Source organism: Phycodurus eques, chromosome 19 (genome assembly GCF_024500275.1).
Source record: "Phycodurus eques isolate BA_2022a chromosome 19, UOR_Pequ_1.1, whole genome shotgun sequence".
In the NCBI taxonomy this organism is placed as follows: domain Eukaryota; kingdom Metazoa; phylum Chordata; class Actinopteri; order Syngnathiformes; family Syngnathidae; genus Phycodurus; species Phycodurus eques.
The window spans coordinates 7,676,104-7,693,249 of record NC_084543.1 but is presented as its reverse complement, the minus strand read 5'-3'; the positions used below and the strand labels follow the sequence as shown (position 1 = coordinate 7,693,249).

Below are 17,146 nucleotides of genomic sequence, written 5' to 3'. Positions count from 1 at the left end.
TTCTTGTTCAACTATGGGGACAATTCAGAATAAATTAACCGATTAAACGCTCGTTTTAAATATTGTTTTTAATGGGATTAAAGAAACTAGATACAATGCCAATGTTGTATTGCGCAAAGATAATGCCGTACGGTGATGCCGCTCAACTCCCGTTAGCTGACATGTTGTTCTTCTTATGACGTCAAACTAGTGGAGACTGAATCAGCAGCGCCTCTGCTGGCGATAGCCAAGTAGTGCACTCAATTTTGGCCCAGTTGCATCTAAGTGCAATTTGCAGAGTTCCCCTGCATATTTGTGATTCTTCGCAGTTTTTGGGCGAATCATCCTGTTGTTCACTTTTTCGTGTTCAGCCCGAAGCCCTATCTAATATAAGTAATACTCTGGCGCCATTTTGTGGTAATTTGGTGTTAAGGAATTAAACTGAATAAAAATACAAATGCAACACTTTTGTATTTGATTGCATTTTTCTTGAGCGGACATCAAAGACTTTCACTGTCGCCACTGACCTGTTTCGGACCCTTAGATCAGGACAAATTCAATCTTAGCACACCTCAGACCAAAGCATAATCTTCCAAAACATAAGGTGTTTGGTGTTTGCCATGCTTGGGGGAAAAAGAGACAAAACCAAGATGAAACCAGCTCAGTTACCTTTGTGTGTGTGTGTGTGTGTGTGTGTACACCTGTGCAATAATCTTACTGTTTTATTAGCATCTGGATATGCCACACCTGGATTTTTGGTGGATGGATTATTTCGGCAAAGGAGAACTGCTCACTGACTGACACAGATTTATTTTATTTATTTCATCTTTATGTGTGCAGGAAAGGCAATTGAAAATAGATTTGTGAACAATATTTGAGAGAAGTTGGCCTTCTGTTTACGTCGTAAAAAAAAAATCTCAGACATTTGAGTCATTTCATGAAAAATGGGAGCAAAAACAAAAGTGTTGCATTTCTATTTTTGTTCAATATATGTTGACGTGAGGGTTGTCCAAAAGTAAAGTATTGATTGGCTGCCATCTTGTTGCATGTGAAAGCAATTATGACCCTTTTTTTTTTTTTTTTTTTTTTTTTTTTAATCAGTGCAAGAACAAATAGTGGGGGGAAAACTGCCATCAACAATTAGTCCCGCACAATGGGCCAAATTATACTTACGTCCCTACTCTATACGTCTATTAACAAGTTTGCAATAAGCACACACCCACTCACACAATTGCACGAAAATCCAAGCGCCAACTCTAGATCCTTTTCAATATCAACAGATGACAAATTAAAGACAACACCAAGTCTGTCCAAAGACACCACTTCACGTTTCCGCCCCAGAACGTCGCAGCGGGAGTTACGTGGTCCGCCATTCTGCCGCTCTGCTCGGACACTCAAAAGACCCAGCTGACAGGCACCCACTGCTGCTCGTTTAACAGTTTTTCCATGGCGGAGCGCAGAAGTCGGAATGTTGTTTCTAGGCCGTCGTTGACGATACAGAGGTCAAAGTAATGTTCGTAGGCCCTCTTGATGCGCTCGCTCTCGTCCACCGTCCTCTTGAGCTCCGAGTCCTGAAGGCAACACATCGACGGGGAGGATTGGCCACCAGGTCGTCTTTTACTTACTCGGAATATTTCCACTCACCGTTAATTGTTTAGTCACCACTCCTGACTCTATTGCCGACCTGTTCATGGCCTTGAGGACCTCAAAATCTGGAGCCTCGATGAACACGACGTAGGGCAAGAACTCGGACGTCCGCAGGACTTTAAGAGCCTTGAGAAAATGCATATTTGCATAGGAGGGATTATTGTGGTTGCATCACAGCGCATTCAAAAGTTTTGAGGTCTAATCGGGTTAACTTGTAAAGGTAGCATTTTTAGCCTCATTTAGAAATTTCCCCCGAAAAGCCGACTATCCCAAATTTTTGGCGTGCAGCGCGTGATTCTTCTACCTGGGGGTTTACGTCCAGGATGCAGATCTTTCCCGTTTCCGTCACCTCGTGTATGGAGTTGATTTTCGTACCATACAAGTTCCCGTCGTATTCGCCGTGCTCCAGGAAACGTCCGTTTTTGATGTCGCCCTCCATTTCGCTACGTGTCATGAAGGAATACATCTGACCGTCTCGCTCGTCCACCTTTGGTTTTCTGGTGGTGACTTGCAGCAAAAAAAGTGGAAAGCTCTGACATGAAACTAAATGGTCAGGACGTGGCATATAGTCAGCTGGTGTATATTTGCACTCACAAGGGATGGTGGTGCCGTAGCGCTGGGGATCCAACACCAGCAGCTTGTTCTTCAGACTGCGACGGCCGACGCCCTGCGCACCAATCAGGACCAGCGTCTTCCTCCGGAACGGCGGCACCCTGGCGACCTCTTCATAGATCCGCAACTCGTGCCGATCAAATTCTTTCAAAGAGACACCATTGATGAGGAATGTGATTGTGAGCACTACGTATGGTTTTGGTCCAGGGAACACCCCTAAATGCCGCAGAAATTAAAAAGTCATAATGTCACAATAAAAATACAAATCATATTTCTTAGTGCAGGGGTCACCAACCTTTTTGAAACTGAGACCTACTTCGGTACTGATTCATGCAAAGGTTTACAAGTTTGATACACACTTCTGAAATAACAAATTTGATCAAATTCCCTTGAATTATGTTATTATTATTAATGATATCGATCTATGTGAAGACACATAATTGTAACTGTAATGTATTTCTCACAGCAATTATTTAACAAGATAGAAAACTTATTGAAAAACAATCGGTTACACTTTATCAGTCTGCAAGTTTTTCCATTTTCAAATGATCACTTCTAAAACATCCCTAGGAAATTACAATGTTCCCTCACTGGCGAGTTATTTCTAGAACAGGCCTGCGGGCTACTCACGGGACGTCGCGGGCTATGTGGTGTTGGTGACATGTGCTTTACAGAAAAAAATATATTGAATTTCTTCAAGAAAAATGTGCAATATTATGATATTAGAGTCAAAGTTTAACGAGGGAAGAAAGTATGATATTTTAACAAGTACATTTAAAAAATGAAAAGGACTATATTCGCTAAAAAAAGTATTTTGTTCTCAAATAAAAGAGAAGTTTATTCCTCTAAATTACAAAACCCACCAACTTTTAAAAAAAACAAATCAGATTGATGTGATATGTCACAATCATATCAGAGCTTTAAATCAGCCCAAAGAATGAATTGGTTTATTATGTTTATTTTTATCAGTGTACCCGTCCCCATATGTAGGTGTGCACTGTTTTTAAAAGTTACAATGTAATAATTCCCTGGCAATTTTTCTTGCGGACCCCCCGTTTGTACCTGCATTCTTGGTGGTTAAATACATCATCTTTTTCTTCTTCTTGCCACCCACACCAGCACACAGAGGACCTGCGAGAAACCCAAACACATTGAACATTCTTGTTTTGGTCAACCATTTCAATACTTAGTAACATGTTTGTAAGCAGATGTGACCACTCGATGGCGCCATACAAACACTCTGTGAATGTCCCTTTGTTGTCTTGTTAGATACAAGGAATAATGTCTTTTGTGGAGAGGCATAAACCTGTGTTTATAGCTGCCCAAAAACATTTGGCAATATCAATACAACTATATTGACAATATTCTGAATGGGCAATTCAAACCATTGTTGGCTTTGGATGAAGCGTGGACGATGATGATGTCCCTCTGTGGTTCCAAGGGCACTTATGTCATTGAGTTGTTCTCCAGAAGGTGGAGTGCAATTCTATGACTCACCGCAGCTTTTGTCTCTGTTATTGACTGCACACAACCCATGAATCTAAAACAGGGCTGGGCAAAGTTTTTTTTTTTTTTTTTTTTTTGTTGTTGTTGTTGTGCTCAGAGGTCACATTTGATTTTCAAAACAGACAGACGGGCCAGCTCATTTGTTAGTTAAAATGTGTCAATAACACATCAAATGGTTTTAACAAAATGATCCATTCTGATTTGGAAAGTTATTATTTATAATTAATTTAATTAAATATATATATTTTTAAATCTAATAAATATGAAAATGTTTAAACATTTTATTATGTAAGAGAAATCAATTAATCAACTGTTGTCATAAATGAATGAAAAAATAAATAGAGTTTTATTTATCAATTTTTGGGGAGAAAAATGTTACAGGACTCTTGATAATGTAACGCTGTGCCATACTTTTCCCAGCCCTGCTATAAAACATAACCTCTGACAGAATGATCGCCAAATATTAAAAATAAAATGTTTTTTAAAATTGTATTTATAATTAATGATAATGAATTAACGAGTTAGTAATAAAATAAATAAAAATGGTTCAGTGGCTATGTGAAATTGTTTAATATTTCTTATTATTACAGTAAATTATTCAACATAATAAATAGAAATGTGCTCAGTGTATATGTGAAATTGTTTAATTGAATAATGTTATATTATAATTATTATATTATAATTAATTATTTGATAAAATACATGAAAAATGTGTTCAGTTTATTAAGAAATTGTTTATTTTACTGATGTTTTTTTTATTTTATTCTTCACAGTAAATTAATTAACCAATTATTTCATAAAATAAATAAAAATGTGCTCTGTGTACAGTAGATTTGAAATTGTCCATTTTACCAATCTGCATTATTTTATTATTTCTAGTAAATCAAAATATTAACTTACCGCAATAAATAATACATGACACCTGCTAAAGTAAAAGTTTAGTAAATGTTCGGTAGGCTGCATACGTTCCCCACCCGTGCGCTAAAGGAACGTGCCTCCTTTTTATTTGCGAAAAGATGAGTATTGATCAACAATCGCCAATCCTCACGAGGCTGATTGCGAAGTATAAAAACCAGCAGCTTGTCACCTCTCCAAGCGCTCACATGCAGACCGGAGAGGTGACAGCATGGGTGAAATGCATGCATGATGCTGAGCGGAACAGATGTTGTCTTTGTTCCCAGCGTGTTTATGCAGCATGGGGTCAAATCTGCATAATTGGAAGCGTTTCTCTCTGTTCGCCCGAGAGCCGCCGAGAAGAGAGGCGTGTCGCCCAGGTCCTACCTGTAGTAACGAGCTCCAGATCTCGTTTCACAAACGCTTTCCTCTTCTCCTCCAGGAGCTGACTTGGAATTAAACCTGCGCTACCTCCCTGAATGTGGCAGGCCTGCGAAAGAGATCAGCAACAAACAGGCCAGCAGGCCTTAAGATCCCCTGTTGCGTTGAATAACTCTGTGCGTGTGTGCGTGTGTGAGTTTGGGTCTGACCTGCCACCAGTTCAGGTCTTCCTGGTTGAAAATCTGCAGAATGTCTCCACTGCAGAAGCTAAGTCCCGCCTCCTTACATGGAATCAGGTTATCGTGGGATGGGTCGTAGTCAAAGTGACATTTGACAAAAGCCTGGAATGAGGAGGACATTTGGGATTATGTCCAAGAGAATTCAAAACAAACGGGCATGCCCTTCGCACGGGTTTTAAATACCGTTAAATGAATACCTCTGTCTCAAGACTGAGCGTTATTCATTTGGGCACTTACAGCTCATAACCACAACGTTCAAAGACAGGACAGCATCAGAGGAACAAGGAGAGAAAGTGAGAGCGAGAGAGCCAAAATGCGTAGCCATGGAAACCATTCCCTCCCCCTTCTGCACTTGACGCCTTTTCTCATACTCCAGTGATGTATGATCATTATTAAAAAAATATAAATAAAAAAATACACTGCTGTGTGTGTATCAGCCGTTGAGTTTCAACAACGTTTGAGAGGTTTCAGCTCAAGGTGTGAGCTCAGCGAGGAGAGGGATGTTTCAGACACTGAGATTACGATCAGCTGTATAACATGCAAAGCTATTAAACAGTACCTTTAGAAATAATTACAATTGAAATGAGTTTATGTTTAACATTTGGGACATTTGAGGGCACCCCTGACAGCCCCCTTTTTCTCAAGAAATGTCACTAGAATAGAAAATGTCCCCGGGGCTAAGATCAATATCTTAAATCATGGTAATATGAGAGGAACATCGATGGAGTCTCTGCTACGGAGGAAAACATCCTTTTTTAGCAGACCATTGATTTGTAAAGCTGATGTTCATTGGGTGACAAAACACAATTGGAAGCCGTTTTCCTCTTCAGTGCCAGCGCTGAAAATGCTAATAATGAAACACTCGCTGCATATCTGAACACATGAGATTAAATGTCAGATGACGACTCCAGTGTCGTGTGTATTGAGTCGCTGTCTGTTTTGTAAACTGCAATTTCTGATCCATTCAAATCTCACTTTGCATTTGGTTAAGTGACGCAAAAAAAAAAGATTCAGATATTGGAACCAATGTCACTTAAAACACCTCACTATGGAATAGATTTCGGTGGCCTAATAGCATTAAAAAAAAAATAATAATAAAAAAAAAAAAACATTTATGTTTTTGTAGACTTTCATCCAGGTCATGGGAATCCCGCACAGTGTTTTTTTTTCTTGTTTTCTGAAACCGTTCAAAAATGACGTGTGCCATTATGCTATTTCTTGGGCCCAGCACACAAAAAGATCAAAGATCATCAACGGTCCGCGACCTTTACAGAGAGACTGAACCCAAATATTTTATTGATCATCAGAGTCTGAAGGAAGTTTTAATTTGAAAATCATGTGCATCCGCCTGTGCTTCTGTACCATGTCAAACTGCTCGTTTCGGTCATGTGATACTGTCGTAAAAAAGTAAGCCTGGAAGCTAGCAAAAATTAGTTAGGGGAAAAAAGTGAACGTCTTTGGAGAATTTACGTCAAATGATTAGACGAGCTGACAACTTCCAAGAAAAAGTGAGCTACAATTTAGAGACAATATTAATAGTCCTACTTCAAACAAGGGTTTATCGCTACAGGTGATTCTCACGTACCAAGGCAGCTCGACATAATATGTTGAGACAGGCTGGCAAAAGAAGCAATAAAGCCCTCAAATCAAGTTTATTTGTATAGCCCGTAATCACAAAAGAGTCTCAAAGGACTTCACAGGCCCAAAGTTGGCAAAGCTTGTCGACATCCCCTGATCTAGACACCCCAATCCGGCAAGGAAAAAGTAAAAACCCCATTTGTCGAGAAATAGGAAACCTGGAGAAGGGACCGCAGATGGATTAAAATGCATTAAAAGACAAGCCTGGATTAATACATTCCTTGTCTCCATTTCCAACAGCCTATCTTTAAAAAGCAGGATTTTCTGCAATGATGGTGACCAAAACAAAATGACAAAAAGAAGTACCGTAATTTCTCGTGTATAATGCTCACCCATATATAATACACACCCCCAAAGTCGACCTCAGAATTCTGGAAAACCCTTCTACCTATGTATAATGCATTTTTATAATGCAGGATTTTGCTTCTCCCCTCATGATCAAAACATGTATTGTCTGTATTTTGTTAGATTTTTTTCAAATAATTATTCTGAAGTTAAGCACTTTATTTGAACACATAATACTTTTTTTTTCTTTGCTGGCTCTTATTTTTAAATTCCCAGCCTTGCCTTTTATTTAGTAAATGAGAAAACACACAGTTGTGCTCATATGTTTGATTACCCAGGCAGAATTTGTGAGATGGGTACAATTCTTTGAAGAAAACAGGAAGGGCTAGGCGAAACACATCTAATTTTTATTTTAATGGGATTCAAATTAAACAGTCAAGCATTACAGAAAAGCATTATCATTAAACAAAACATAACCATAAAGAAATTAATGATGGTTGTTGTTCAGTCATCAGTCATATTTAAAAAAAAAAAACCCACAATATTTCACAAATTCGGTATGTAAACTTATGAGCACAACTGTACATAGTAGTCGTACGTACCCCTGTCATATTCTCATGAAAGTGTAGGCTACACCGTTTTTATAGCCACTAGGTGGCGGTGGTATATCAGAATAAAAGTGTACACCTTTCTCATAACCTCTAGGTGACGGTGGCATTTTGGAATGAAAGTGTACAGCTTTTTCATAACCACTAGATGGCGGCATACATTTATAAAATGTTAAAGTTTTTTCCATTTGCGCATTACACACGAGAAATTACAGTAACACACGTTGTGTGTCATTGTTTCCAATTACCCCAAGATGGGACCAGCTCACTGAATGGTAACAAATAACTCCAACAAATACATTCAGTGTAACGGTGACTTGTGTTTTTAATCATTTGTTTGGATGTATTTTTTTGCTAAAATATTGTTTTCTGAGAAACTGGTCTGTGATTTAGCAAAAAGGACGGGGACCGCTGTGCTAAAAGATGCCATACAGTGATCAGTTTGTCCTACTTAAGATTCCAGACAATAGTCGTGGACAAGATCTGGTTGTACGGCCTGACCTGTCTGGGTGTGTGGGGCTCCTGGTAGCTGGGCAGGATCTTCAGTACCACGCTGCCACTCGCCTCCTTCAGCATCTCCTGCAGCACTTTGGGGTCGTTGCCCACCTCCTTGCTGTTCACCTCCTTGATGATGTCGCCCACGTGGAGCAGACCTTGCTGGTCAATCATGCCACCGTGGAGGATTCTGGCGATCACGAGCTCGCCGCTCTCCACGCGAAACGTCACTCCCTTTTACACACAAGCGTTTCACGCTGAGCAAAATGCATTTGCTTAATAAACTCCAGTACAGTAATTCAATTCAGTTATTTGCTTTCACATATTTCCCTGACACCAGTTACTATACTACGTTCCTATTGTCACAAGGATTTGGCGGCATCTTGTGGCATCTTAGGGTGTTTCAGAAAGAGCACAAGAAAAAAAAAACACTAAAAGGGGAGTTTTTCTGCGAGTTACTGGGGATAGGCTCCACAGAAAGAAAAAACAGAAATACGGGGGATTACTGTATTTTAAGGTATAAAAGAGAGGAATTGCTGTACTTGGCAATGAGACTTTCAGTATTGATTCACAAGCTAATGAACTGACTTCAGATAAATCCTCTCTATTATGTGTCACGAGGTGGGAAACATCTTGTTTCCCTTCTTTTTCAAGGCAACAAAACAAAATCCTCATTACTCAGCAGCGTGTGTGGAAAATTCCAATCTCATTTTATTGGGTTGTTTCATTGATCGTTCCTCATATTTTCAGCATGAGCTTATTTATCGACAACTCACCAGGTGCTCACCAGACACCTTGCGTATGCCCACCATCCTTACGGCGTCAGGGGGCACGGGTTGGTTGTTGAGGGCTGCGTCCATGAAGGCACAAGGGCTGGGTGGAGGAGTCTCGTAGTTTTTGGAGGCGACAGAATCATGCGTCTCCAGCAGAGACTTTAGTGGGAGGGTGTGTGGGGGGGGTGACAGAAAATGTGGGGGATTGCAATGAGATGATAGCAATATCGTGCTACGATGCAAATACAAAGATGCTGTGGCTTGAGCTCACTTTACTGTGAAGCCTACAGGAGCTCCAAATCAATCATATCGATGGCGGCACAGCACGGGCCATTAAGCATAAACTCCGGTCTAGCCCCGCACGCCTCTTCATTGCAAGCACAGTTTGCAGTGAGATTTAGAGCCCCTATTTAAAAACCTGAAAGTGAGGCTCCTTCAGGATGCGGACCAGCTCGTCGGCCGCTTGGCTCCTGTGTGCCAGAGGGTCGAGCTCCTTGAGGATGTCCTGGACCAGCTCCACGTTGTTCTCCCTCACGGCTTCCAGCTTGGGCTCTTCAAAGCGCTCGTGAGCCTTGGTTTTTATGGGGAGAAAGCAGATGGTACGTGAGTCGAATTTTGGCCAGCATCTATAGTGTGTGTATATTTTCTGTCTTTTGCTGGACTGTTGGTGCAGATTCAATTACAGAGAAGACACGAAAACACTACACTAAGCACAAGCTTGTGTCCTGTACATGTTTTTTTGTGAAACATTAATATTTCAAGGAGGCATGAATTTTTCACTTTCTCCTCCTCTACAGTCAAGGACCCACGGTTTCTATATTTCAGGTCCGGGGCCTGAAGCAAATGATGAGTTATTCGCTCCACGATTGTAAGATTATTTTTTTCTCGATAAACTGCAACCGAGCGTATTATACAAAAAGCCGTATGCTTTATGAGACGATAATGGCTATCCAACATTTCCTTCAGCCCAAAGCAAAATTATTATTTCCACGCGTGGACTATGACAATGGTCAGCCATTATGAGCGAATCGAAACAAGCTTGTTTTGGCAGAATTCATTGTGACCTGCTGGAGCAATCTGTTAACGTCTGGCTCTTTGTGAGCCCTCTCATGCGAAATTACAGAATCTCGAAAGGAATAGATTAATACCAACTTCATTTTGCTAATAATGCAGGTATATTGTTTACTGATTATAGTCCATCCATTTCCGCTTGTATAAAATGTAAATCTGAAAAAAAAATAATAATAAATAAATAAAATGAAATCTGCCCCCTCGTGGCTTTGGGCAGTGATGTCAGAGCAAACCGATTTGCTGGCTCGGTAAGTGTTAAGATATTTCATGACATCATTGACACGAGTCTCATAATCACTTGATACTGTACATAACAGCAAGCCTTGTTTTACAAATCGTGCTTGTTCGGGAGACATTGGGCACCATTTTTCCGGCAAAGAAATGTGAAAAGTGTCCAACTCTTGGAGAAAAAGTCAGAACCCGAGTGATGTCTCTTGTTATGCTTAGTTGATTCTGCATACCGTTACAGATTTGACTGATTGCTTGATTCTATTGTGAGCGCGGTCGGTGCAATCAATGCAATTCACCGAAGCTTTTTATCCTGCGGCTCAGCACGCAATAGCTTGTTAAGTGTTTATGGATGCACCACTGGAGTCAAGAGTGTCTATAACCCTGGGGGAAAAAAAAAATCTTTTGCGTCAATCCACCTTTACTCATAGCATGCCTGAGCAGATTAGTCTCCATCTACCCATCTTTCTGGATTGAGACAACAACAGCTTGCTACTCTGTTCATTGTTAGAAATAAACATTGCCATCCTTATTTAGAAGGAATACATTTTGTAAACAACCAAGTACAGCCGTAGGTCTTTCCTTGAATGCATTTGTGATACCACATGCACTTTTTTTTTTTTCTGCCCTTGCTCTTGGCAAATAAAGTGACAGAATATGAGGACAACCGCTGAGAAGACCGTCTGCCACTGCAGGGCCCATTTCGTTTTTGACCCAATACTTCAAAAAGAGGAACTTCATGCAAGGGTATTACCTTTTGCTGTGAATTTGTAGAGCAAGTGATGAGCCAGACGGCAAGAATGGGTTTACATCATCCCTGTTAAATTACATTTTAATATCGACTTCAAAGCAGGATGTGTACGCACTCGTCCGAGGGAAGGTTTAGGCCAAGACAACATGTCAGAACTGCAAGACATTTTTTTAAACTGTGTTGGTTAAAGGCCTGACAACATTTAAATAGCTTCACACTGACATCCAAAATACAACTTTTATTCTGTATTCAAGCAGGCAAAAAAATTAATATGATCGTATGATAATGTATATAAGTACAACAAATTACAATCATTTAAATGAGATTCGCCTGACATAGAAGTGAAGTCAATGTGCGGTCAAATGAACAATTAAAAATGTGAAAATTGGATTGGATTTTAATCAGAAATCACAATGTTTGGATTCTTGCCAAATAGTAAAAGGTCAATCATTGATCCATCAAAGGCTGCTTTATCAATAAATGGAGAAACAGAAATCCCAGTTCAATGAGTTCTTAATAATGACAAACCTTCAGTTACTTCTAGTGACAATAACGCTAGAAATGAGTGCCAAATGTTGTCTGCTAATACCTCTTGGACACTCTCCTAATTAGAAAATACCTTGTGCCACGTGTCAAAAACGGCAAGGAGAGCTTCTCTGCTCTCTGACAACCTTATAACCTTTTGTTCCAGCAGTTCATTAGAATGACAAGCATGGGGATCGCTGCAAACATGGCAATTGTCTTTTTCTTTATATTATCACATGACATAACTCTAACTTTGAAACAACAACTCAATAATGTTGTTGAGAGTGTTGACGTTTATCAACAATCAGCGACACATTTTGTATTTTGTTCTCACCACTGGGCTCTCCATGATGCCCTTGAGGAAGATGAGGTCCAGGTCGTTGGCGGTTGTGGAGCTGATGCTGTCACTCAGCGTGTCCAAAGCCTGATGCATGGCTGCACCAAAGACAAAAACACACAAGGGGAAAAAATCTCAAAATAATTCTTCGCAAACTAAAAAGGAAGACTGAAGAGACATGCCAGTGATTTGTTAAGACTCTCTAATGTGCAATATAGACTGGTGTATTTCGTCGTGTCTGTCATTCATTCTAACAAGGCCATGCTGTGTAGTCAGCTGACAATGGAGGCAAAATGCTTGTGCTATTCGCAGTTACCTATTCATAAATTCATCTACTCACATTTCCCCCCCCTATGGAACCCATTCCCAGCTGTTTGCTGAAAAACACGTTTTTTTTGTGGTCTTCCTTAAGAGGCGATAAGATGCCGCCAAAGCCCTGGTTCAATAGGAACTGGTGTCAAGGAAGTACAGTATGTTGAAGTGATACATCTTTATTTTGCTTAGCTTTGTATGTCAGGGAGACGCTTTTTTCACTATTTGCCGACGAGGATGGGATTCGAACCCACGCGTGCAGAACACAACAGATTAGCAGTCCATCGCCTTAACCACTCTTCCGCTTGTATATCAACACACCCCACTGCAGACAGGGAAGCATATAAACATGATTATGAATCTGGAACTTCAATTTTACAGCTTGTGGTTCTCATTTACAGTTTGGTTAATTTTCCTTTGTTTACTGAGCCAGTCACCTCAAAGCACCAAATTAACATATTATGCAAATAGAAGAAGAGGAAATGGAAACACCATGGTTTGTGTGTGAAGCAGAATCCATGTATCACAACTTCTTATCATTTTTAAATGGCAATCAAAAATCCTAAATTAAAATAGTGACCGATTATTTTACATGCTTTTAAATCTAAGACCAAAACAAATAAAAATCTTCTTTCGTGTCGACGTAATGCATGAAACCAATTGCAGTAACGCCTCAAATATGTTTGTCCTGATGGATCATTTGATGGATCGTGATCATGGTCCAGACTGATTGTGACGGCTAACATACAGTTGAAACCAGACTTTTACATACACCACGTGTGTCAAACTCAAGGCCCAGGAACCAAATACGGCCCACCGCATAATATTTTCTGGCCCGCTCAAGCCAATCATGTGCATCTACTAAATATATATATATATATTTATATATATTTATATTTGCAAAAAACAAAAGTTTATCAGTTTAAAAATTAAATATATTTTCTTTGTAGCGTATTCAATTGAATATAGGTTGAAAATGATTTGCATATCATTGCATTCTGTTTTCATTTGTTTTATACAACATCCCACCTTCATTGGAATTGGGTAAGTAGCAAGCTAGCTATGCCTACATTGCAAAAATGCATTTTTAGTTCACTGGCATGGCCGTTTTAGAGCGCCTCGTTGTCGGCCATGAGTGTGCGCATGTCATGGAGAGAAAACAGAAGACCGAGGGGGGGGGGGCCTGACACGACAGCCATCGTGTGGCGTGGCCTGATTTTTCACAATTTTGAAGCCTCATTTTATATATTGTTTTTAATCATTCAAATTTGGCAGGTTTGTTAACAACACTCTCCTCTGTGGCGTGTCAAATTTAGAAGACAATTATTTTCAGTTTACAGGGACTTTAAGGATCACGTCCAATTAAATAATATCAAATTCAGTCCTGTGGCCCGTTTTTCCATTTACCCTTTTTTGATCGAAGCCTCTGACATTCTATCGTGTTTTGGTGAAAAAATAAAAATAATAATAATAATAAAGCAATCAGTCACTTTTTCTTTCATTTTATTTTTCATGGCCAATTGAAAATGGAACAAATGATACACAGACTCAGCAGCCATCTAAATTTGATGTCTTTCTGTCGGTCACATTTCATACACAGAATAAATGAGGTGATTGACGCGCCACTATATTTCAGAATGCGTGATTTACACTATTTCACAAGCATTTTAATAAGGCACACTTCACTTTCTGGCTCTACATTTTGACAAGCACGTTCAGTACCACATGTTGAGCTGGCCCCCAAAGCCAGAATAAGGACACAAGTCACATCTTGGCTTCCCCTCAGGACGAGACGGAAGCCAGACAAGCAGCGACAGAAGCTGACGACCTTGATCATTCACCACACAGTCCTTCCGCCCTCTCACAGGATAATTTCATAAGTAAATTGAGTAACTAATTGCATGAGGCTTCTGGAGTGAAGTATTTTCTTTGTGTTTCGACTCCTCCAGCAGCAGTTCCGCCGCAGCAAGAGCGAGCGCCAGATTTGCACCTGGCAGAGCACCTCCGAGCAGCAGGCTCAGTTTACAAGCGCTGGCTATTTCCCTTTAATCACATCAGGGTTTTTCTTTTTGCCACATTGTGGGTAACTCTCGCTGCGTATACTGCACAAATGTGACAACATACATCACTCTTACCGTCCTCTTTTGACTCGTTTTATAATTATTAATCTAGCAACCATGAACAAATTGGCAGCTGAGTGTGAACAAAACAAAGAGCAAGGACTTGCATTTGTGATATTATCGTTGGTTGGAGGTCACACAGAAATCAAGAGGTGTGAAAATAACAGCGCAGAGTATGTCAGGGGTTGTACTATTACTCACAGAGATGATTACAAATCTACATTGTCCTTCTCTTGTTCATTTATAAGCAGAGAACAAAAGGGATCAGAGGAGTGATTGCACTGCATTTTCTTTACTCTTTCCTGTCCTTGTTTTAGGGAGAAATTCAGATTTCAAGTGAGTGTCTCATCTGGTATCATTATCCTAGGTCTGTGCAAATGTAGAGCGTGTCCGTCCTTTTAGTCTGTAGGGTATTACATTTCATCAATGATCTGGTACAGCACAGTGATGCCGTGAGATATGAGTTTAATTTGTCCCGTGCCCACGCTCATAACTCAAATCATCTTTCCCCATTGAAATACATGGAAATGCCATAAATCCGTTGCAGACTCTTCCAACAAAACAACAAAAAATGTTGTCATCTTATCCATTTTCTGTACAGCTTACCCTGTTTTTTTAATATTAAAATAGCACTATATAATATTGTGCTTAATGAAAAAATACAGTAACAACATAATTAATGTATGTAGGTAATGCAAAGAATTAAACTGTTTTTGCCACATTTTTTTGCTTTGGTTAAATGGACATTGTGCTGCTCCTCTTGGTGTGTGAGCCTTGGCCACCTGGCTGCACGAAAATACAGACAGAGACACAAACAAAGAATCAATTCACAACTGACTCAGTAAGCTACAGCAATATTACTCTTTTTTTTTTGCAAAGGATATAGAATATATGCCTGTGGGTATTGGTGTATTGTCTGTCTACATGTGTTGCTGCATCGTTTGTGTTCAAATATCCATTGCTTAAAAGGTTATAACACCGCCACATAGATGCTATTTGTTAGCCTTTCTATGGCGTTTTGCATTGTTTCTCAGCATTAGGCTAAACGGACTTCACTAAGGCAACCCTATGTGGTTGTTTTAATTACGCAACGTGAAATTCTCTCTGGTCTATTTTTAATTTGACAGTAAACTTCAACTGAGAGTGGCAATAAACAGCATGAAACCTGCTTATGGAAGAATTGTTCACTACCTGCCAAACTGCTGCTTGTGAAGTGAGTTGGGTTCACTGCCACCATACAGCGCTCGTCTCGCAAATGTTTGCTCCCAAATACCCAATTGATACAGCTTACAAAAGCTCTACAGGTTGAGAAGTACATGTGCCAAATTAACAAATGGTCCATTAACTTTAATGACACCCTCAAAGGAAAGATTAAAGTGGGTGTGCCATTCAAATCCATAATAATAATATTACAACTTGATGTCCTCTGGCATCACTTGTCAACAAAGAAGGACGTGCACTTACAAGGAAAACAAATTGAAAGGGGCTGTTGTGCCCTCCAAGGAGAGTTACAATTAAAGCCAATGCCACGGAGGCCGCTAAACAATCTGGGCTATTATTATTTGTGCTTAGAGCACAGCAGGAGGGAACCATGAACCTCTTACACTGCGTTTAGTGAAGGTTGCTTTGTTGCTATGGAATGGCATTTAGGGATACAGCGAGGATGTTGAGAGGTGTGCAAAGCTGAGTCTCAAGGGGCCAGGAGAACCACGGTGGGGTACAGAGTGCCGTTCGCTTAGATTTCTGTCAAATGAATCCTTAAAGATAACGTCATTACTATCAACTCTGCGGCTTGTTTAAGATGGATGTCTAAGAGAAAGGCAAAGCCTTAAAAATGAAACGTTTTATTGTGACATGACTCACCTGATGAGTCATTTCTGATTTAGTGAGGTGTTGATTAGTTGTTATGCTGAGTGTTGAGACTTTCCATGTCAGTGTACTTGCAGAGTGCAATCAATCAGGAGCTTAAATGCAAAAACATCAATTTCGTATAATTCAATCAACATGCTCCTCTAACAACAGTGCGAGAGGGTGCCTTATTTGGTTCAAGGATTTGTGTGATTTCCGTTTGAGGCCTTCAAACGAATAGTTTAGTTTTAATTTTAGGCAGCATGACTGACACTACAGAAAATTTGGGGTACTAGATATAGTAATTCATGAAAAGCTACAGTCTCCAAACCAAGTTAGTTCAAAGTTAGCACTACTGGGTGTTGCATATGTGTGCGTGTGTTTATATATATATATATATATATATATATATATATATATATATATATATATATATATTGTATTTTTTTCCCCAGGTGCAGATTCCCTTAAATAGTGGCAAACGTATGATACACCTTTAGGGGGGAACTGTCCGGGCAGAAGTGTAGAGATGGAGTCGCACAAAGGGGTAAGAAGGGGCTAGCCATTTTAGACATTTAAAGACAAATAAATGAACTTTAAAATGCACAAATGGCCAGTATAGGGAGGCCAGAATCGTAGTTATGTGCTCCCTGTTAGGTGCTCCAGTTAAAAGGCAAGGAACCGCATTTTGAACTGGAGGCATTTAAGGGAGGGCTGGCTGACTCCAAAATAAAGTGCCGAACTCTGCAAACGCTTAACTCACATCTTCTGGAGATTGAGTCAGAAGGATAATAGTGTATTTAGAAAGCTGTCACTTTAATAAAGCAAGCTATCACAATGGTGACACTCACCATGTTTGCATGATATATGGTGGACCTGAAGGTCACCAGCAGCTTC

General features: G+C 39.9%; 1 protein-coding gene across 3 annotated transcripts in view; it reads right to left on the bottom strand.

Moving 5' to 3' along the window:
• Positions 1-1,046: 1,046 nt before the first annotated feature.
• Positions 1,047-17,146, bottom strand: part of mpp2b (MAGUK p55 scaffold protein 2b) — a 28,102-nt gene continuing 12,002 nt past the window's right edge. For 2 of the 3 annotated variants that reach the window (XM_061706556.1, XM_061706555.1), the window contains 11 exons: positions 11,967-12,067; positions 9,476-9,628; positions 9,061-9,216; positions 8,291-8,518; positions 5,229-5,360; positions 5,026-5,128; positions 3,301-3,369; positions 2,221-2,382; positions 1,931-2,133; positions 1,624-1,752; positions 1,047-1,550 (listed from right to left, as the gene is read on the bottom strand). In XM_061706556.1, the coding sequence (XP_061562540.1) occupies positions 1,374-1,550; positions 1,624-1,752; positions 1,931-2,133; positions 2,221-2,382; positions 3,301-3,369; positions 5,026-5,128; positions 5,229-5,360; positions 8,291-8,518; positions 9,061-9,216; positions 9,476-9,628; positions 11,967-12,067 (1,613 nt within the window). In that variant the 3' untranslated portion in view covers positions 1,047-1,373. The other variant, XM_061706557.1, reaches the window with a different exon arrangement.